Below are 22,593 nucleotides of genomic sequence, written 5' to 3'. Positions count from 1 at the left end.
TGTCATTGTGAGTTCCTGGCATGCCAAAGAAGGAGTGCCAAATCCAAAGGTCCTGTGTGGCCACTGCCTCAAGTACCACACTGCAGGCTCCTTTGGCTCCTTTGTACATCTCCTCCCAAGCAAAAGGACAGTTTTCCCATGCCCAATGCATGCAGTCGATGCTTCCAAGCATCCCAGGGAATCCTCTTGCTGCATTCTGTGCTAGGATCCGAGCAGTGTCTTCGGCATTGGGTGATCGCAAGTATTATGGCCCAAACGCTGCCACCACTGCCCTGAAGAACTTGTACAAGCAGTCAATGCTGGTGGACTCGGCCATGTGTCCACAGTCTTCCATTATATAACCGGGAGCTCCGTATGCAAGCATCCTCATAGCTGTCGTGCACTTCTGGAATGAGGTGAATCCAAGTGTGTCGGTGCAATCCTTCTTGCACTTGTAGTAGCTGTTGAACTCCCAGATGGAATTCACAATCCCGAGGAAGAGCTTTCGGCTCATCCGATAATGGCGCCGAAATGCGTTCTCGCCATGCAGTGGAGCGTCGGCGTGGAGGAAGCAATAGCCTTTCAGTCGGTGCCTCTGCTTTGCCTTCAGCCGTCCCAACGCCGAGCCACCTCGCCGCGGCTTTGCATTGCTCATGAACAGGCCGGCCAAAGCAGCGAGGACCATGAGGTGCTCTTCGTCCCGGGCGTCGGCATCGGCTTCCTCCTCCAGCAGCGCCGCGAATGCCTCCTCGTCTGAGTCCATCGCCAGGCAGACAAATCGCCGAACACCTGGCGGGCATGGTAGGCGCGCAACCGCCGGTATCCCTGCCCGCGTGGCCGGAGCGCCGGAAAGCTCGCCCAGGAGCGGGGTGGAGGCTGTCGCGACGAACCCTCTCTTTTCCGGCGGGGGAAATGGCGCCGGAATAGGCATGGCGGTGGAAGGGGGCGTGCTCACCGGGGCGAATCTGGACGTGGGAAATGTTTTTTCGCCTGACAGTGGTGGCCCAGGCGCGGATTTTCCTTCCGTCGGAGCCCCCAAGGGCCCCCGATGCACTGGGTTCGGCCTGGGATCGTCGGGCCTAAAAATGGAGCGAACCGACGGAATTCGGCATCCTGGGGCGACTGGGGAGTTTTTTCGATGTTGGAGTAAAAAAACCCACCCTGGGGGGTGTTGGTGGCACGAGTGGAGATGCTCTTACCATTAGCCAAGTCGTCTCTTCCCCGCGCACGGAAACGGAGAGTAGCTGGGAAAGCGCCTCCTCTTCCCTTTCTTTTTCTTAGAGTTAAAAGCACTGGGGGTCCTAGAACTTGTTGAGAATGTGATGGTTTGGTCCTAGAACTTGCAAAATGGACCTACTCAGTCCCATAACTTGCACCAAATGTGCAACTTTGGTCCTGGACCAATCACAGAGCGACAAGTGGACTGGTCGGGCCCAAGTCGGTCAGCGCACGTGTTTTTGCAAAACCCCCCTACCTTTCGTTGTAATCAACCCGTAGGACACGAAAGCATCCCCTCCAACACACACGCACACCTCATGTGGCTTCTTGGTGCGTGCTCTAGGAATATGCAACTGGAAATGTTCAGCTTGTCAACAGGATAAACACATGAAAACTCTCGCAGTTTCGTGCGCATTTCGTGAGCACGGATCAAGATAAAGGTTGCAACTTCGCAACATAGTACCCTCCGAAGAGGACACGCCATTGTAGGTAAGATCACTGCCTAGAATACACTGTCTCAGCAGTTATATGAACTGACAGATCTAATGTTGGTGGCTCTGTGCAGAGGGCCGAGTGGATCAAATACCTGGGAACGTTCACGAACTCCGAAGACATGGCCAATGCAGTATATGATGCAGTTAAGACCAGTAAAATGCGACTGAATTTTCTTTGTCATGATTGAGATAGAAGACTGTGTGTATGCATTCAGTAATATTGCTACCATAACAAGTAACTCAAAATTTAAGACAAGTTGTTTCTCCTAATGCAGATTAAGACAAACTATTTGTGCTTAAGCAAAGCAGTTGCTGCCCTAAGCATCCGATTCAAACCTGTAGTAGCATGAGTTGAATTCACAGAGGTATGCAACTTTACACCCAAGGGATCATGAATTTCTGGTGCATTTATCTAAGCAAAATTTTGAATGTATAGTTTTTACTGATCATCAGTGTACTATAACTACTACTGCTATAGGGAGTATGGACATTTGTCAGAGAAAGCTACAAGTTACAGGTAGCATATGGGTTTTCCCATCCCATTTAATCAGGGTGATGAGTTGATAACAATGCCCAAACCCCAGTGTGTCATATGGTTTTACATATGTATTAGTGTCTAACAAACTTCCTGTTTTTAAAAAGATTGGTCAGATGGAGCTATCTCGCAGCCCCAGTTGGTTCTTGCTGATCTGATAGAAGTTTTCTTCCCAACGGGGAACTACACAACAGTTTACTTCAGGAACCTTGCAAAGGTATGCGCTATATTTTATCCAGGCTATCTTTTTCCTTCTATTGAATTAAACCAGTAGCCCCCCAAAAAAGGATGCTGGGCAGCATTATAACTACTCAGGAAGAAGGGGTCACAGAAATTGGCCCTGAAATGTGCACTAGGAGCATATCCACGCCCATGGAGCCTACGATCCCGCCCTGTCAATGACCACCTTAGATGAACATTAAGACGATTGAAGCTTCAGTGCTCGCAAACAGCGCAAGCTTATTAGTGGGAGTGTTGGAATTATTCTAATTTCTAGGTTGCTGACAAGGTGACTTGAACGCCAGTGTTTTGTTAAGTGTGTTACATCAGTCGCCAATTGACTTTTTTCCAAGAGCAGCAGTTGTATCTTTATCTGTCGATCGTTTTGTTTAAGTGATCACAGATCAATACAAACTTGTTTCAGCAATATTACTTGAGAATGGCAAAACTATTCTTGGTACAAATATTTGCAATTTTGTTTCCTTAAATGATAATTTCTTTATAAGACTGAGATGAACTGCTTGTAAGCTCAATGGTCTAGTCACTAGTCACATTATTAATTTGGCTTACAAGCGAACAAAAGAAATACAAGGCCACATGGAACAATTGGAGCATGATCAGCGGTATCACCTTCAGGCACACAATTCGATGTCAAATGTGCAGCATTCTTATACCACAGTTGATTACAACAAAAGGCAGATTTTTTTTTTTGTAAAAGCGCGCGTTGTGACCCGCTCGGGCCTGACGAGTCCACTTGTCGCTATGTGATTGATTCAGGACCAAAGTTGTGTTAGAAATTAGGGTTTGCGGTCTACCCCCTATTCCTCTGCACTTATCCGTGGTGCCGCTCACAATTCGCATATCTGAGGCTAGGGGGTAGGGACCTTTTTATACTGTTTTTTCAAAGAGTCCACCTCTTATACAGATATAAGATTCCTAGTCTTTTCCACTAGTTTCCGAGATAGAGTCCAGATCAAATTACCAACCACGATCATATTTGTCTGTTAACGGATTCTACCCGTTATGTCCCCGGAGCACGCGCTTGTGAGCAACGCGCCATAATAGAGTGTAAATTCCTCTAGTTATGTAGATCAACATTAGGGCTGTAATCTAACTATACGATCTAGCTCCTTCCAATTATCAGTGTACTCGGGTAGCCTTTCCAATATAAATGGTATATTGTATTCCACTGATAATCGACCAGCTTCCTTAAGCATATAACTTAAGTACGTTCCAACAAGTGATAATTTTCCATGCTAAACATGTAAAACAATTCCATGTACAAATACATGTATAATTCCATAATGAGGTATTATGAATATTTAATAATTCCAAGTAATTTGAATATAGTTGCAGGACACATAATTCCAACATCTCCCACTTGTCCAAAACGATCATTCAAATATTCGTAAACCCATAGCCTTAACATACTTGCCAAATACCTCCTGACTAAGAGGCTTAGTCAAGGGATCAACAATCATATTAACACTACATTGAAAACCCACAAATATATATACGGTGATACTTCCCTTCAATATGTTTCCTTGCTGTGACACTTAAGATCACTAGAGACCTTTAGTTTGCACCTAATTATTCCAGCATAGCTGTCCTCGGCGCCTCGAGTATTATTTCCTCGAGTGTGATTCCACCTTTGTAGGCACCTTGAGTATTTTGTTTCCTCACGTGAAATTCCGCATCAATTATTTTCCATCACATATATAATAATATGATTAATTTCACATCGAGTCAAGTATAAGATAACCATGTTGAATAAATTTTCAAAACCACATAAATATCAAATCCGATCAGTAAATGAAGTTCCATAATTAACGATGTTTTGAAAGAAATTCCTGACTTCGGTCAGTGAACCTGCACCATATTAGTACTACAAAAAAATTGAATATGCGTACCTGGACTTATTTCTCATCTTGTAGATAGAGTAATAGCTTCCTCAATGTGTTTACCTTTAATATAAATTTTAGAGTAAGTGACAGGTTGTGATGCACTTTCCACAATCTTATATGATGTGTGAGATTCCCTTAGCTGCTCGACTTTCATTCCACTGCTTGAATGCAGCATAAATTCCGGTAGCTAAGGTATAATAATATAATGAAGATACATACAAATTCCAGTATCATTTATTATTCTATTTTCATCAGGAGTTTAAATATAATTCCTCACCGAGAATGATTCCCTTTACCAAAGGTATTTTAAAATAGTTTTTATGTATTTCTACTTGTAAAACATAGGATGTTTCAAATGTTCCTTTCATATGAAAGTTAAAAGATGACCAAGCTTTCACTTCCATCAATGTGACTTTACCATTGCAAACAACAAAACAATATTAACATATCCAATAGTAATGCAAAATACTTTACACTTACGTTTGTAAATGAACGCCTTGCTTTATATAGAAAACTATATTACCTGCTATTTCATTGATGTGAAGCTTGTTATAAGACAATACATTAATATATTCAATTCGCAAATCATGTCTTTAGTTCCTCTTTCCCAAAATTCCACGAGAGAGAGTTTCCACAAAATATATTTCCCTTTGTGCAAAGAACTGAATGGCAAGAGTGACATTATAATATTTCAATGAGACAAATTTCCTTACAAATAAATAAAAACACTTACAAACAATGGGCTTGCGGTTATTTGGTGTGATAATAAGTTTCCAAACTATAGAATTTCTCATTGAGTTTATTCCTGCCCGCATTTCTTCCACCCATAGTTGACAATCATGAAAAGTTTCAAGCCTTCTTAGGAGTCTTCCTCTACTATTTAGAGTGACTTCCCCCAAAAATCACATAACAATTATCCATAGATTGCGTTCCAAGTTAATTCCTCCCACTTATCCTAAGCATGACATGTTGGGAGTGTCACTTGTAGTTTCCTTGGGTTAAGATTGTATTCCAGTATGATTGTCAATAATTCCACCCTTGATCATAAAAATGATTGTGTTCCTACTTTCCACCAGTATTCATTTCCAGATAACTAAGGAAACACCCTATGATCCACTAGAAGAACCATGAAAAATTCATGGTGTGCGCTTTGTAATAACTGTGAATTTCATGCCAAAATAGAAGATTTCCTTCCAGCCAAGTGACTGTATTAGATGGAGAAAGATACAACAAATGACATTACACAATGCTTCTTTCCAAACAAACGAGGGAGTATACAAGACAGTCAATTCCTCCATTCAATTGTGGAGTGTACGGTATATAACAATGGTGAATAATTCCATGATCTTTACATACAAACGATATATTCCTGAAGTGTACTTCCCCCACCAATCGGTTGTTAAAACTATGATATTATTTAATCAACTGATTTTCCACTTCAGTATAACATGTGACCAGCACAATAAAACCTTCCGACTTGTATAATAAAATATAAGCATAACCATGTAAAAGTGTAACCATGGAAGAGTGAGATGAAATAAACAATGTGACCTCTAGTGGGGATGTCCAAAGAAATATCGTAAGTATATAAAAAAGAAACGATGTGAAGCCCTTTCATCTCCTTCCACCTTAATAAACAAGGTGTATTAAAAAATTCATATATGCTTCACATGTACCATTAGTCCTCCCACTAAAGTTTAAAATTCCAGAATCAATAAGCCTCTTGATCCAGTTCCAAGATATGTGACCAAGACTTTAATGATGTAGATAATAAGATTCCAAGCATGTGTTCCCATTGTCGATATTCCTCCATATGGAGTAATCTTTGCCCAATATAAAAAATTGGTCTACCAACTTCCAATGGACATCAAGAAAGATGGACCATTGTGCGAAAATCATAATGCACTAATTTAACCATTGAGCAATATTTCCACTCTCCCTTTCCCAAATAGTATGTCATAATCAATAGGTTCCAAGATGGAGCAATAAATTAAATCCCTTCTCACTGAAGTTGAATAGCCTGTCCTATAACAATAATAGTTTTCCTCCACAAAAGGAGTTTGATGGCATAATTTCCAATCCAAAGTATATCAAATTCACAATTAATTCCTAAGTACATTAGTTTTCCCTTCGAAATTGTTGCATGCCAATAAGATTGCTATTGTACTCCAATATATATGATGTATATAAACAAACACCATACTCCATCTATTTTTAAAAGAAATAGCCACAAATAAAAATATAGTGCAAACATTAACATCAGACATACCGATAGATGAAGAGCAAATTTCCTGGAGTGACCCCCAGCTTCCTCTTTGAATAAGTGATGCTCAATAAAAACACTTCCCTGAAATCCCTTTTCAGGCTATGCATAATTATCTGCAAGATATCAATTTTCTCCAACAATAATTTTGCACTGATTAGACTGAAAATAAGTGATTCCACTAAAAATGATTCCTTTAGCGTGTCGCAATGCACCAATGAAATTATTCAATGTCGACGATAATATGAAAAACTCCACGGGGCGCGAACAATGCTCGGCATCTGTATGTTGTCCAAAAATCTGTAGTATTCCGGTGGGTTCCATGGTATTCCAGCAAGATCCTTTTGCTGTGCACTCCTTCCGGCGTACGACATCCGTTCCCGACCACTGCAACGTGTGTTCTTACTATTTCGAGAGTATGCCATCGAGTGTTCCTGTTACAACCAGTTCTAGCTAGTTTTCCAATGATAAAGAAAACCCAACTATTTCTAGATTCCTCGATTGCTTTTCAGTTTCCACCAAACATCAGTAGCTAGCTATCTTCTTGTCACAATCCAAGTATTATACTTCCACTCTTCCTTGGCATGCCTTCCTCAGATTGTTGCTAATTCCTTTCTTAAAAATAGAATGATTTCCTCCTTAATTGCAGCAATCAACTACCGCAACAGAGTTTGTTGTAGCCACTGTAGGAACAACTCACCCTTGAAATCCCTGTATGGCTGCATCAGACTCGGCGAGTAGGCAGCACCTTTCTGTGAGCACCATAACCGGATCTGGACCCGCGTAACAGCGGACTCAATGACTTGGGGAAGCAGACGACTTCCCAACTCCCAAGGCAGCAGACCTCACGGTTCTGAGAGACGGCGACGGGCGCGATACGGAGCGAAGTTGGACGTGGTGAGCCGGCAGGATTCGTACATGTTGAGAGACGGCGACTGGCGCGGAGTTGGACCCGGTGAGTCGGCAGGATTTGTACTTCCGGCAGATCGAACTCGTGGTCACGGACCAGCTACAACTTCGATCTCCGTGCGTGAATCAGAGAGGCATGGAGAGCTCCCTTCACGTGAAGAATCCATCATGGCTCCTTCCTTGAGCCACGGGTGAGATTGATCCACTTCCAAGAAGCAAGATCAGACTACGCATGTGGACGTGCTTTGCAGCTTGATTTTCCTCCTCGATTGACGCATAGGCTGTAGCACGTAGGCGAAGATGCCGAGTAGTCCATGAAGTTGACCAACCAGGCGGCGACTTGGGGAAAAATGCAAACCAGATGCTTGCGGCGACAACCGGCGGCAGAGTAGGCAGCGGATTTGGGTTCAAGCGTCGGCGGCCGAACCTTGCTCAAGATACCAATGTTAGAAATTAGGGTTTGCGCTCTACCCCCTATTCCTCTGCGCTTATTCATGGTGCCGCTCACAATTCGCATATCTGAGGCTAGGGGGTAGGGACCTTTTTATACTGTTTTTCCAAAGAGTCCACCTCTTATATAGATATAAGATTTCTAGTCTTTTCCACTAGTTTCCGGGATAGAGTCCAGATCAAATTACCAACCACGATCATATTTGTCTGTTAACGGATTCTACTCGTTATGTCCCCGGAGCACGCGCTTGTGAGCAACGCGCCATAATAGAGTGAAAATTCCTCTAGTTATGTAGATCAACATTAGGGCTGTAATCTAACTATACAATCTAGCTCCTTCCAATTATCAGTGTACCCGAGTAGCCTTTCCAATATAAATGGTATATTGTATTCCACTGATAATCGACGAGTTTCCTTAAGCATATAACTTAAGTACGTTCCAATAAGTGATAATTTTTCATGCTAAACATGTAAAACAATTTTATGTACAAATACATGTATAATTCCATAATGAGGTATTCCGAATATTTAATAATTCCAAGTAATTTGAATATAGTTGCAGGACACATAATTCTAACAAGTTGCATATTTTGGTGTAAGTTGTGGGACTGGATAGTGTCATTTTGCAAGTTTTAAGATCAAACCATCACATTCTTAGCAAGTTCTAGGACCCAGTGCTTTTAACTCTTTTTCTTATCACATCCAAATCCAAGTGTACAGATCGGTGCAAGGAACGCTACAAGCCTATCCGGATCGGTTCTGCTCCTCTTTCCCGTACCCTTTCTTTCCTCTCGCTTCGGTTCTGAGTCCCACCGGGAGGCGCTCGCGCGACCGGCCGGCCAGCTTGAAATCAAGAAATTCCCAGCCGCACTAGAGGGAAAGCGCAGCTCTAGGGCCGCCGCAGCGCCGTACCTTAGCGTCACCGCGGGCGCCTCAATCACGCCTCCACCCCCACCCCCACCCCCACCTCACCCCCTCCTCCCGCCTCTCACGCGCGTCGCCGTTCCCGTTCTATCTCGCTGGGACATCGTGTTCCTGCTGTCTTCACCCCGTCCCAGTCTTTGGCCATTGAGGTAAGGTTGTTTTCATCCAGCGACTAACTAAATCACACTGACCTTCATACACCCGGCACACTTATCGGGAGGTGATTACATAAGTCAGCCCAGCCAAACACTAGTACTAAACGAATTTTCTATGCTCCTGTAAATAGTCATAACTTTAGGAAAAAAAAGTCTCAGGTTCAAGAGCCAAGGATAGGATCTGCTACTGTTTCTCACTCCCACTTTAGTTGTAATATGTAATTGTATACGTATATTAAATCATCAGGAAAATATTGCCGGATTAACTAACTTTATAATTTAGCAGCACTAATTTGGTGTGTGCCTGAATAGGTTTTGCTACATTTCAGGTTGGGCTTCCCAAATAATTTGTCTCTTGCTGCATTTAGCTCATCCGTCCTTGGAAATGGCAGCACCGAAGCCCATTACTCGCCTTATTTCCCATGTCATTCTTGATTTGGATGGTACCCTCTTAAACACAGGTGACCGTGAATTCCAAAAAATTCTTCCATTGTTTGATCTTTCCAAGTTAAATAAATGCTGAATGCCCATTTCTGCTTACCTTGGTTGTACCATTTGGCAGATTGCATTGTAAGCCAGGTGCTGAAACCATTTCTTGTTAAAAATGGGAAAAAGTGGGATAGCAAGAAAGCTCACAAATTTGTTGGAAAGACACCTTATGAAGCTGCAGCTGTTGTTTTAGAAGATTACGGACTCCCTTACTCCACCGAAGAGTTCCTCTCATTGATTAATCCAATGTTCAGCGAGCAGTAATGTCACTGAGCCTCTTTATACTTGCCTATGTTTCGCAAAATGCATATTACCATCTTACTGTAGTGGAAAATCTATACATTTTGTGGCTGCATCAGGCCATTCGCTTGATAAAGTGGATTGTTTAGTTCAGTCTTTTCAAGAACATTTCTTTTTTTGTGTGTGCATGTATATTTTTGTGTGCCCATTTGCTTTCTCCCTGTAATTCTTATGAATTACTGAATACCCCTGATAGGCTAGTTTTTTTTTGTTAATCTCTCTCCAATGCTGCTACTAGAAGTCTTACAATCATGCCTTTGAGGTGTGCCTATCTTCTTGAGTTTACATCTGCATATGCACATGTTATACATTAACATCTGCATGTTAGTTGTACTCATGGATATGATAATAATACAAAGATTTATATATATGTAGGCTGACTTCAATATCTCTCTGTGTTTTATTAGTACATACTTAAGTTATGCTACTATATGATCCTCTAGAAGCAAGCATCTGGTATACCATAAAGTGGGTTCAAAGCCAAATAGGCTTCAATGTGCATGTCTGGTATGCTTTTAGATTGCACAGTGCACTTGACAAGTCACTGTAGAACAATTTCTGTAAATCAGCAGCAGATTATTTTAGTTCTTTGGTCACGCTCCTTTGATGCAATTTAAACAGCAAAGTGAACTTTGGGTATAGTGCAGAAAGTACTCCAATAGAAATGAAATTATGAAAAGGATTTGTGTCTAATGAAAGTATTTGTAAAGATTTTCTTACAAGAACTTGTGGTAAGGTTGTGACTGGTATTGGGCATGATGATAGAACTACTACAATTTTCTAATGCTGTAATTTTCACTTGCGGCTGTATTCCTTCAGATATATGAGTAGCATATTAAATTTCATATTGCAGATGGGGCAACATAAAAGCTCTTCCTGGAGCTAATCGGTTAATAAAACATTTGAAGAGCAGCAGGGTGCCAGCTGCTTTAGCTTCCAACTCTTCAAGATCAAACATTGAGTCCAAAATCTCGTGTCAGCAAGGTATCCTTTTCCAGTTTTCCATGCTTCAGGGATACCTAGATTTTTTCGTGTTCTTCTTTTTATTTGGTGGAATGATATATTACTTAGTTTACTATTATGATGTATAGGTTGGAAAGAGTATTTCTCTGCAATTGTTGGTGCTGATGAAGTAGAGTCAGGAAAGCCATCCCCAGATATGTAAGGCAATGTGCTATATAATGTTTTCATTACTGACACCCTATAGATTTATCAAACTGATCTCATTTAGTTACTTTTGTTCTGCTGGTGTGGTGATATACAAGATTTCTGGAAGCTGCAAAAAGGATGAATGCTGATCCTTCAAATTGCCTAGTAATTGAGGACTCTGTGTAAGTTCTGCCTTGGTTAAGTAATAATATAGACATGTTTTCAGTGGAACACCATGCACTTTTTGATGGAACAGAAATTCATGTTTCGATATGCTTGAATTGGCATGGATGTTTGGTTCTCGTTTCTCAAAGCTACAAGCAATAAAACATAGCTTCAGTAACTATCTGATAACTTTTGTGAATTTCAATAAATGTTATTCTTGCTTTATGTTAAAAAAGAACAATATCAGTCTTTTTGACAGATAAAATCTGATATCAATGATCTTCCACATCATAATAGCTTACGGTGGTACAACTTGATGAATTCACATAATAACACTAGTTAGAAAGCTATGCTAATGTGCACAGCATAGAATTTTGAATTATGCGGAATTGCAGATGCATCTCTGTTCCATATATTTCTGTAGATATTATGTTTACATCCACCACATCTACACTAGCATTACTGGTTCCCTAACTTATATTTTAGCGTGCAGTGTTTTAGTAACCATATTACCTTTAACATTTTCAATTAATGATTGTGCCAGGCCAGGAGTTACGGCTGGCAAAGCTGCAGGAATGCATGTCATAGCTGTCCCTTCAGTACCCAAAAGGACTGATGAATTCAGTTCCGCGGATGAGATTATCAATTCCCTCCTTGACTTAAGGCCTGAAAAATGGGGTTTGCCACCCTTCAATGATTGTATGCTCTAACTCTTGGGACTATCTGTTTATCATTATCTTAGAACAACATGGACATATTCAACTTAACTGTTTATCATTTTTCTGCCCAGGGATTGAAGGCACTTTACCAATAGACCCATGGTTTATTGGTGGGCCAGTGATCAAAGGATTTGGCCGTGGTTCTAAAGTACTAGGAATACCAACAGGTATCGTGGAACATATTATATAAGTAAATATATCACTAGCATGTTTTCAAACCTTAAAGTGTCTTGAACAGTTCACTGACTTCACAGGCTAACACTTCTATGAATGGTTTTGTCATGATACTATGTTATTCATTTTGTTCATTGATGGACCATTTCAGATGTTACCCCACCTACCTGGCCTACTTCCAAATACCTGTTATGTGTTTTGCGTTACTAGGAAAATTGCTAGAGGAACCCATGCTCTGTAGAATAGCTGACGTTGTGCGTGTTATTAGATACATCAATCGTTTGAAGCTGGTTTATGAGCACCTAACTGAATTGTATGTTGTTTAGGAACACTGAGTTTTTGGTTTATATTTGGACTTATCCCCTTTAATTTTATCATAAGGCACCTTTGGTAGGTCTACTTAATGACTCGGGTTAAATATGCGTGCATCAACTTAATTGGCCGACAAGATATATAGAAATGTCATAAGGAAACTAGTTTCACATGATAAAATGGGACACTCCTGAAACTCTGGGAAAATTTTCCAATCTTGGGTGAAGTATATCCTGTTGAAATTAAAATATATACTCTACCAGTTCCACCTTTTGGTTTTCTTAGTAGTAAGTAGTACACTCAATTCTTCTTGGTCACTGATAATTTTTTACCTGTCTTGTAGCGAACTTGGCCGCAGAAAACTTTTCCGACATACTGTCAGAGCATACATCAGGTGTATACTTTGGGTGGGCCGGACTTTCGAAGCGAGGCATATACAAGATGGTCATGAGCATTGGCTGGAACCCTTATTTTGATAACACAGAGAAGACAATCGTGAGTGCTCTTTACACAGGCCGTTCCTTGTTTAGCTGTATTATTTTGCTCTAAGAGGCATTGATTTCAGGAACCATGGTTGCTTCATGGTTTTGATGAGGACTTTTACGGAGAGGAGCTGCGCCTTGTTATCGTTGGGTACATACGACCTGAGGTAACTGAGAACCAAATGACATTTTTACTGGCAAAAAAGGAAGTTCTGTTTTTAGTAACTAGCTAGTAACCCTTACTTCTTTTGAAATGCTCAGGCAAACTTTCCTTCGCTCGAGAGCTTGATCGAGAGGATTCACGAGGACGGGAGAATCGCAGAGAATGCCCTAGATTTGCCGGAGTATGCCAAGTACAAAGAGTTGCCGTATTTGAGAAACCCGTTGCAACAGGGTGCTGCTACTGGCGGGAACGAGGCGGAGCAAGAGTTTATATAAGCGACCCGACGCTTTGAAGCGCTCAGTGAGAGGCCACCGCACATTCTCTACTTGGGAGATAAAAAGCATTTCTTCTGATTCAGAAACGATGCCGCTATTTTAGGAGTAGCGGCGGTACCACTGCTTATGGCCGGCTTGGCCACTTGCCCAAACACAAACAGGGATGTTGATTGCTATTCTATACTGTGTATACTTGGATTCCCATTATACTACAATTTATACAACGAGAATTGTGAAGATGGCATACTGTGAGTGGAAAGCTTTTAGTCACGTACCATCTCTTCTCTGATATTACTTGGTACTAGTACTGTACTTTGTAAGCATGCATCTGAAACTCGAACAACTGTAAACGAGGCGATGTACCATTGCTGCCCCTTGTGAGCAGTCTACTCGATCCCAACGGTGCATGAAATTGAGTAGCTCGTACATACTGGAGGGTAATTCAAACGTGGTCACTTTACCCATCCCCGAAATTTACATTGGTCACTGGACTCGGAAATGCCTAAATTACGATTACAGAAGTCTCGTCAGAAATACCTAGATTACGAATACAAAAGTCTCATCTGTATACGCTTACGGTGAACGTGTACGCTTCTGCTCTGTATTCCGCCCACGTGGTGTAAGATTTGACTGGTTGACTGGGTTGCTTGTAAAATTTGCAGCACGTCTCTGTCTATTTTGCATAAATCATCCCTCACTGTTTTTTTCCGGAACGAGGCAAGGTCAGCCCCTTATTTCGGCTGCTGCACGTCAACACATCTCAAATGCGGATTCTTAAATCCATGCATGTCGATCATACAATACAAATCGTCCCAATTCAACAATTCGAAACAAATACGACATAGCAAATTAAATCATCCCAATACTTGTTCCCTTTTGCTCGGTGCCGCATATTGAATTCATTGTGATGGCCAATCAAGCTTTGACCAACAAGATATCCTCAAAAATTAAGGATGCCGGACCTCTTGCCTTTGTCTTCTTCTTCTTCTTCTTCTTCTTCTTGCTCGGATTGGAATTTGATGTTGTCTCAACTTTAAATGAAGGGCAAGTTGGATCCTCCAATTCTTAGTCCGTTTGGGTCGGACCTTGATTTTTTTTTGAAACCGGACAAAAGATTTGCCACGTATATTAATTAAGAGAGAAAAGAGTTTGATCGTGCTGTGTTACAACACACCCTTACAACAAGAGTTGTTACTGTAACGACATAATTAAACCCAATTGCTTCGCGAATGCAGACACCCATAACAACGCCTCCGTCTTAATATTTTGAATAAAGATTGGAGGAGTGCTCTTGTGTCGGAAAACCCATGCATTTCTTTCACTCCAAATTGTCCAAGAGATGAGCATGGTTAGAGAGGCCATGGCCTTGCGGTTGGGGACGGTCTCGTCGGATAAACCTATCCACCATGCCTTGGGGGATTGTAGCAAGTGCCATGTGGAAGTATCAATGTGGTCTAGCTGGAGCCAAAATTTTATCGTGTCCCAAATCCTTAGCGTGAAGCGGCACTTGTAGAAGAGGTGGTCCACCGATTCTTGACCTTGTTTGCATAGCGGGCATAGTCCACAGTTTGGCCAACCGCGCTTATCCAACCTATCCGCAATCCAAATCCTGTTTTGGGCGGCAAGCCAAGCAAAGAACTTGACTTTCGGTGGAGCCCAAACCTTCCCAACAGCCTGCTCCATGGGGGAGCGAATGGTGCCGAGGAACTGAGCCCTGTAGGCAGATTCAGCCGAGTAGATTCCGTTGTTGGTGTGCTTCCAAGTGATGTCATCTTCTGCCTCCTCAATGAGAGCAAAGTCACGGATAGTGGCCCAGATGATAGAGGCGAGGGTGTCCCGATCTTTCGATGAGATGATAACTATCGATTTGGTGGAGACGACTTTGACGATCCGACTACAAACGTGCACAACGTGGCGTCTTAGCAATCGCTAAACCAATCTCCCGAGGTTACTAACGATGCCGGAAGCACGGTCAGCCTGACCACGAAGGTCTATTCCTGCAAGCAATCGAAGAACGAGCAAGAATATGATAAAGCAATCTGAATATTGCGAATATATATGAAGTATTGATAATGGTGGGGATCCGTAAGCGGTCTTGGTCTGGTCGTTGGACACAAACGAAGTACACGAAGTTGCAATGGCTAACTTTTAACTAAACAAATCCTAAGGAAAAAGCTACTAGATGGATCTACTTATATAGGAGCAAAGGGTGGCGGCCAAGGAGGTGGAAGGACGTCCCAAGGCAGCCTAAAACTAACCCTACACCGTACAAGGCTCATGGGCCCAAGTGGAGGTGGTGCAACACCTTTGGACTTGTTGTTTGACTCGGATTTTGCTGTAGCGTCAGATTGTTTCGCCGATATCTCAATGCTCCGGACGAATTTGAAGGTGATTCCAATTGGGTTGGAAATAGCATGAAATCTTTTCCAACAAAAAAAGAATCACTCAATTCGGAGTCCGTATGAAAAAGTTGTTGACGTTTTGAGTCAGGTATTTTTGTGCAGTCCGAATCTGAATGCAGAACGTGAGAGACTTGGACTCTATCTTCTCTTGGCCCAAAAGTGACGTGAGAGGACTGTTTGAATAGAACGTAAACTTCTCTTTTCCCTTATCTTCATATGTGGATTGTATAAATATTCCATACACCTGCAATTAGACAAAACACAAAAGTGTGTGAAATATTTTTGTTCTGAATAACATAAGGCCTCCTTTGGTTTGTATGAATTTTGTAGGAACTCTATAGGATAGGATTTGTAAAGGAAAAATTCATTTGAAACTCTTTGGTTTATAGGAATGGATTCCTATTCCTGTATAGGATAGGAATCAATCCTTCACATTTGGGAGGAAAGAAAACATTAGCCTAGACTCAATGGAAAAATTCATATCCTATGCACCAAATAACATCTCTTTCTTTGTAGGAATTGAGATGTATGTCATCTCACTTCCTATGATTTTCCTATTCCTATAAAATTCCTATCCTTTTTTACTTCCTTTGATTTTTTTCACATATGCATATTTTCTGAATAGTTTACTGAATAGTTTGCACTAGAAATAGATTACTGAATAGTTTGCACTAGAAATCACCTGACAAATATGCATGTATGTAATATTTTTGGTCGTATCCAAGGTAGTCATGTCCTCATCATCCTCCCCTTTTTGAAAACAAAGCCGTCATCGGCGTTGCTTAATCTGAAATGTGGCTAACAAAAGAGACAAGGTGTATATGTTGTATATGTACATGTCATCCATTTTTACTTCCTTTGATTTTTTTCACATATGACACATATATACATGAGTAACTTTCATAGTTCATAAAATCTAAAGCCAAAAAATTATCACAAGTAGAAGGCATGAAAATATTGCAACTCAGTTTGCACATATAAGTGAAGATCTTATTCATATCAAAAGATTGACAATATTCATCATTAAACCATCCCAACATTGGTGAATAAATCTTACCTGCATCGAATTTACATGCGACAACATGCTTAAATAAGCAAACATACAATAAGTCATTGGACACAGAATCTTCACCAAGATTAGAGGTCATATCAAAATGATTAAACATTGGTTCTTTTGCATCAACAGTTAATTCAATGGGTGCACTCAAAATTGTTGGTATTTCAGTTGTTTGATCACATGGCAAAGTCAAATTATCAACATAGTCCTATAAAATAGGTGGTACGATCAAAGTAGTGGGTAGCTCATCAGATGGTGCATTCAAATTGATAAGACATTCATTATTCTCATGTAGAGATGGAAGATCAGTACCTTTGTCATTACCTCTTATGATCAACTCAGATGATGTAGCGACTCTCGGGGGTGATGTGTCATATGCTGGAGGTGATGTAGTCCTCACAACAATGGATGTGGTTGTCATAGTATGCCTAGTAGTTGAAGGAACAATCATATCAACTCTTGGAATGTGCACCATGCGCTTGTTCTCCTCATGGGCAACATGTCGTTTTATTTCCTGTTCAGCTTTACAAGCAAGACGAAACAAATGGTCCATAGGATAACACTCTTCATGAATTAATATCTCTTGAATATCACGGTTTAATCCTCCCCAAAATATATCCATAAAATCATCTTCACTTTCTTCTAAAGAGGAATGCAACAAGGTAGTTTGTAAATCATCATAATATTTTGTTACAGTGTCACTACCTTGTTTTAAATGTTGCAACTTCTTAATCATGTCGCGAGTATAATAAGCGGGAACGAAAGTAAGTCACATGGAAAGTTTCAAATCATCCCAAGTAGTAGGTATATAATCAGGGTGTAATCGACAATATTCACTCTACCAAACCAAAGCATAACCAGTGAAAGAACCAACCGCAACCTTAACCTTTTTATGTTCATCAAAATTATGTTAAGCAAATATATTTTTTATGTTGAACTCCCATTCAATATATAAAGCAGGTCTAAAATGGCCATTAAATGGTGGTATAGATACATTAACCTGGTCATGTGCATTTGGATGTTTGTGCACCTCTTGTGACAGTTGTGGTATTTGCAAAGGTGGTGGCACGTCTCCCACGATCGACAAAGCCCATGAATTGACTCTGGATCCTGTCATGATTAGTAGAAACAAGAAACAGAATCCAAAAAATGTTCCTATGAACTACTTGGAAGTGGTGGTAAAACGCTCACAGTATAGCAAATCTCAATATCTTACAAGTTCTTACCATGCAGCAGGTGGTGATCGGCAACCAGCGGTGTCAAATAACTCTGAAGATTGAGTAAAGCGATTGCTAGAGGAAAGTGCATAAACACGGTGTAGAAATATGTGGAGCTTGGAAGGCTTAAGTATATGGTAGCAAAAAATTAGCAATAATCAATTCAGAGATGCAATGTTGAAGAAACGCTCAACGACGGTACTGTGCTGGTCCTATGCTAGACCGGACTAGAGACGCGAGCCTAGAACACTAATGAGGTCAATACATAGCACAACTAGCATCAATGAAGGATACTAAGTAGCTCTGGACAGCAAGATATAAGTGAAGATCACAACGGCAGTAAAGATAATGATGAAAAACAAGTGCCAAGCAGGATATACAACAACTCTCTCTTTCCAACTTTCCTCTTGAAAAATTTGAGCCAATTTTCTGATAACTTTTTTCAAAGAATGCTACTAACTCAAGCTTTCCAATGCAAAAAGAATCACTCAATTCTGAATTGATATGAGGAGTCAAAGAAGTCTAAAACTGGCCTGAAAGACTGGAATAAGCTGTGTTTGTGAACTTCGGAGGGTAAAAAGACCTATTTAGAAGCCGATTTTGAGAGGCAAAATATTGAACTAGCTTATGCAACTATTTATATGCGGCTCATCGCTAGCTTTCATTTGAGTACTCGCAGAGCCAAAACGGACTTTGCATGAGGAAGTTATGCCTGTTTTACTGAACAGTGCACAAAACAGATTCCAATCCGAATCAACTACGAGATTGAGTCTAGATAGATCCGAATTTTGTTTTTTTTCTTCTCTCTTTTTTCCCTCACACTTTTTCTTTTTCTTTCTCTTTTTTTCTCTAACTTTTTTTCTCTCGTTTTTCTCTCTTCCTCTTTTTCTCTCTCTACCTCTTTCCAAAACAAACTAGATAAGATGCAGATTGGATCAAGTGAAGATGTGAAACGATCTCAACTATGATTATGACAATGAACAGTGAGTAGCACGTGGAGGAAATTGATGGATGGGTGGTGGACAACGGAAGGGATAACGATGCAGCGATGGCGTGACTAATGTGAACAGAACTCGAAACTCTAAACGAACTAGACACTAAGACCAGCAACTCGACACGCCAATGCAATCGATAATTCAACTATGCAAGCAATGAAAAGAAAATTGCAAAGGCTCAGACTGGCTTGGACAAAGGATGAATAGATCTAACTTTTTTGTGGCTTTTTCTTGGACAATAGGTAAGAAAATAAATCTAAGCTAGGAAAAACTGAAAATTCTCATCGAGCAACCTGAAAACTGATACCACTTGATAGAGGCGAAGGTGTCCCGATGTTTCGATGAGATAGATATCGTTTTCTGTGGGAGTCGACTTTGACGATCCGACTACGAACGTGCGAAGTCGTCGCGCCTTAGCACTCGCTAAACCAACTTCCGAGGGTTATTGACCACGTCGGAGCACGATTAACCTGACCACGAGGGTCTATTTCCTATGAGCAAACAAAGAACAAGTAAGAAACTGAGATTGCAATATGGATATTGAGAATAAAAGAGGAAAACTTTAGTAATGAAGGTGGGGTTCTGTGATGTCTTGGTCTGGTCGTTGGACACAAACGAAGTATGCGAAGTTGCAGCTATGGCGAACTTTTAATCTAAACACAACCCAAGGAAAAAGCTACTAGATGGATCTACTTATATAGGAGTAAGGGGTGGCGGCCAAGGAGGTGGAAGGATATCCCAAGGCAGCCTAAAACTAACCCTAGGTCGTACAAGGCTCATGGGCCCAAGTGGAGGTGGTGCAACACCTTTGAACTTGTTGTTTGACTCGGATTCTGCTGCAGCGTCAGATTGTTTCGTCGATATCACAATGCTCCGGACGAATTTGAAGGTGATTCCAATTGGGTTGGAAAGAGCACGAAATCTACTTTCCAACAAAAAAAAGAATCACCCAATTTGGAGTCCGTATGAAAAAGTTGTTGACGTTTTGAGTCAGATATGTCTGTGCAGTCCGAATCTGAATGCAGAACGTGAGAGACTTGGACTCTATATTCTCTTGGCCCAAAATTGACGTGAGAGGACTTTTTGAACAGAAAATAAACTTCTCCTTTTCCCTTATCTTCATATGTGAATTGTACAAATGTTCCATACACCTGCAATTAGACAAAACACAAAAAATGTGTGAAGTATTTTTGTTCTGGATAACATAAATAGATTATTGAATAGTTTGCACTAGAAATCACCTGACAAATATGCATGTATGCAATATTTTTGGTCGTATCCAAGGTAGTTATGTCCTCATCACCAGAGTACCACAAACTCCCGAAAGTGGTTGATGGAGAAATTTTCCGAAATTTTGATCTTGGAGACCCACGCCTCATCTTTCAGGGCCTCACAAACTTGCCAATTCTTCCTAGAGGATGCCTCATAAATGAGGGGCGCGATGTCCTTAGGCTTCCTATCATGCATCCACGGGGAGTCCCAGAACGGCGTCCGTGCTCCGTTGCCAACGGCGATGGAGGTGGAGGCATAGAAGAAGTCGTAGTCTGCGTCATTGCATGGGTTTCCCATGCCAATCCACATCTTGGTGGGGTCTTTCCACTCATACCAAAGCCACCGGAGTCTAAGAGCCCAGGCGAATTTGTCCGTATTTAGCACACCTAGCCCCCCATGGTCGAGGGGCCGGCAAACGACCTCCTAATTAACTTTACATTTAGCTCTGGTGGTCTTGTCTGTGCCTGCCCAGAGGAAGGCGTGCTCAATTTTGTTGATGTTGCTCAGGGTACGCGGCGGGACAATGAGGGAAGTGATGGAGTAAATCGCTTGGGAGGTTAGCATCGACTTGACGAGCGCCGTGCGACCAATGGTGGTGATATTGTGGCCATCCCACGGAACCAACCTCGCTGCAATTTTATCTTCAAGGAACTGTAAATCCACCGTTCGTAGCTGCCAGACAAAAAGCGGGAGGCCCAAATATTTGATTGGGAGTGACGCACGGGATGCCGGGAGGTTTTGGAGGATGTCTGGGAGGTTGATGTGGCTACACCGGATTGGGACCACCGAGCTTTTTTGGAAGTTGGTGGAGAGGCCCGTGACATCACCGAAGAGGCACAAGATGTTTGCGAGGTTCACAATATCACCCTTGATGGATGCCATGAAGACCGCCGCATCGTCGGCATATAGGGAGGTGCGTACAATGGCACCACGACCTCTGATCTTGTGAAACAACCCTTTCCTAGTTGCTACCTCGAGGATTCTTTGGAGCGGGTCAATGGCGAGGACAAATAGTAGAGGGGACAAGGAGTCACCCTGCCGAAGGCCCTGGCCATGCATGATAGGGTTGCCGGCAACACCGTTCAAAAGGATCCTAGAGGAGGAGGTGCAAAGCAATGCGGAGACCCAGTGTAACATCCCAAAATTCTAAATTTTGGAATGTTATAATAAATAGATAGATTTGATTGATTATTTGATTGATTGTGTGAAATTGAGTAAAATTCGAAACCTTTTCGAAAGTTAAATGAGAGGGAATAAAAGGACTTTCCCAAACTTTCATTTTTCATTCGTGATCTCCATGAATTCAAATTCTTTTCACCACGAAACCCTAGAGAGAAGATGACATGACTTCTTCCATTTATTTAAATGACAAGGGGTGTTGAAAATATTTGAATTTCATTTGGAAAATATTTCCAATTCTGAAACTTTATGCAACTCAATAATTTTCATGAGAGGAGATAAAATGACTTCTTCAAATTATATGAAATATGAGTTGAGAGTTTCAAAGGATCAAATTCAAAGTCTTTTTAGAATTATTTTTCAATTTGGAGTTATTTGGATTTTATTCAAATCATTTTTCTCCAAAAATAAAATACATGGAAAATAGGGTAACATGATTCCCTACAACAGAAAATGGAGAGAAATAAATTTGATTTCATTTTGGTATTTTTAAAATGATTCTTGTTGGATCTTATTAGAGCAGGAGCACTGTTAGAATTATCTGAATTTGTGTGAATTTTATTTAATGCTAGAAAAATGTTCATGTCGTAGAAAATATTTTTCTGAAATTTTTGATATATAATATGCCTATATAAAGTTTTACTTTTATTTTCGTTTTTCACTTTACCGCATTCTGTTTAAAAAAAACTGCACGCGCGCCTGAAACTAACTGTCGCCCATGTGCACAGCATAGTACCAACGGGCGCCCTATTTTTTCTTCTTCTGTATCCTATATGGGCGAGGCCCAGCTAGCCTTTTTTTTCATAGGCCGAATTTTGTAAAGAAAAAATGCACCGCAGTGTGCGCGCGGCCGGCCGAAGGCCTTTAGGCCCATCCGTCTCTTTTCTTCTCTGTTTTATATATTTTCGTCTATGTTTAGTCCCACATTGACTAGCCTTTGACCTCTAAGCCTCTTTTTCACCAATAAATATAGACCCATAGAGCCTCCAAAAATCATCCGATTCGAGTTAAATCAATATTTTGGTTTGACTAGATTCATTTAAGAAAAATATATTTCTCCTCTCCGGCGCGACTTTTGGAAATTGTCTTTTTTCTCCAAAGTTGTCTTTTCTCTGCCTTATAACGGTATCTTTCTTTGTTTTTTTCTTCTTCTTATACTTCCGTAGTTTATTACTTTTAGACTAATACGATAA

General features: G+C 41.0%; 1 protein-coding gene across 2 annotated transcripts; it reads left to right on the top strand.

Moving 5' to 3' along the window:
• Window positions 1-7,326: 7,326 nt before the first annotated feature.
• LOC123044925 (bifunctional riboflavin kinase/FMN phosphatase) lies at window positions 7,327-13,515 on the top strand. Of its 2 annotated transcripts, none has more exons than XM_044467805.1 (11): window positions 7,327-7,567; window positions 9,380-9,511; window positions 9,613-9,799; window positions 10,693-10,823; window positions 10,931-11,000; window positions 11,105-11,170; window positions 11,698-11,852; window positions 11,944-12,039; window positions 12,702-12,853; window positions 12,924-13,007; window positions 13,102-13,515. In XM_044467805.1, the coding sequence occupies exons 1-11, from the start codon at window positions 7,411-7,413 to the stop codon at window positions 13,276-13,278; spliced, it is 1,407 nt and encodes a 468-aa protein (XP_044323740.1). In that variant the 5' UTR covers window positions 7,327-7,410; the 3' UTR covers window positions 13,279-13,515. The 2 variants fall into 2 exon arrangements, with proteins under 2 accessions (XP_044323740.1, XP_044323746.1); XM_044467811.1 differs by lacking the exon at window positions 7,327-7,567 and adding an exon at window positions 8,718-9,044.
• Window positions 13,516-22,593: the final 9,078 nt, after the last annotated feature.

Source organism: Triticum aestivum, chromosome 1A (assembly GCF_018294505.1).
Source record: "Triticum aestivum cultivar Chinese Spring chromosome 1A, IWGSC CS RefSeq v2.1, whole genome shotgun sequence".
NCBI classification, from domain to species: Eukaryota; Viridiplantae; Streptophyta; class Magnoliopsida; order Poales; family Poaceae; genus Triticum; species Triticum aestivum.
Note: the sequence above shows the minus strand (reverse complement) of the source record. Positions and strands in the feature narration are given on the sequence as shown.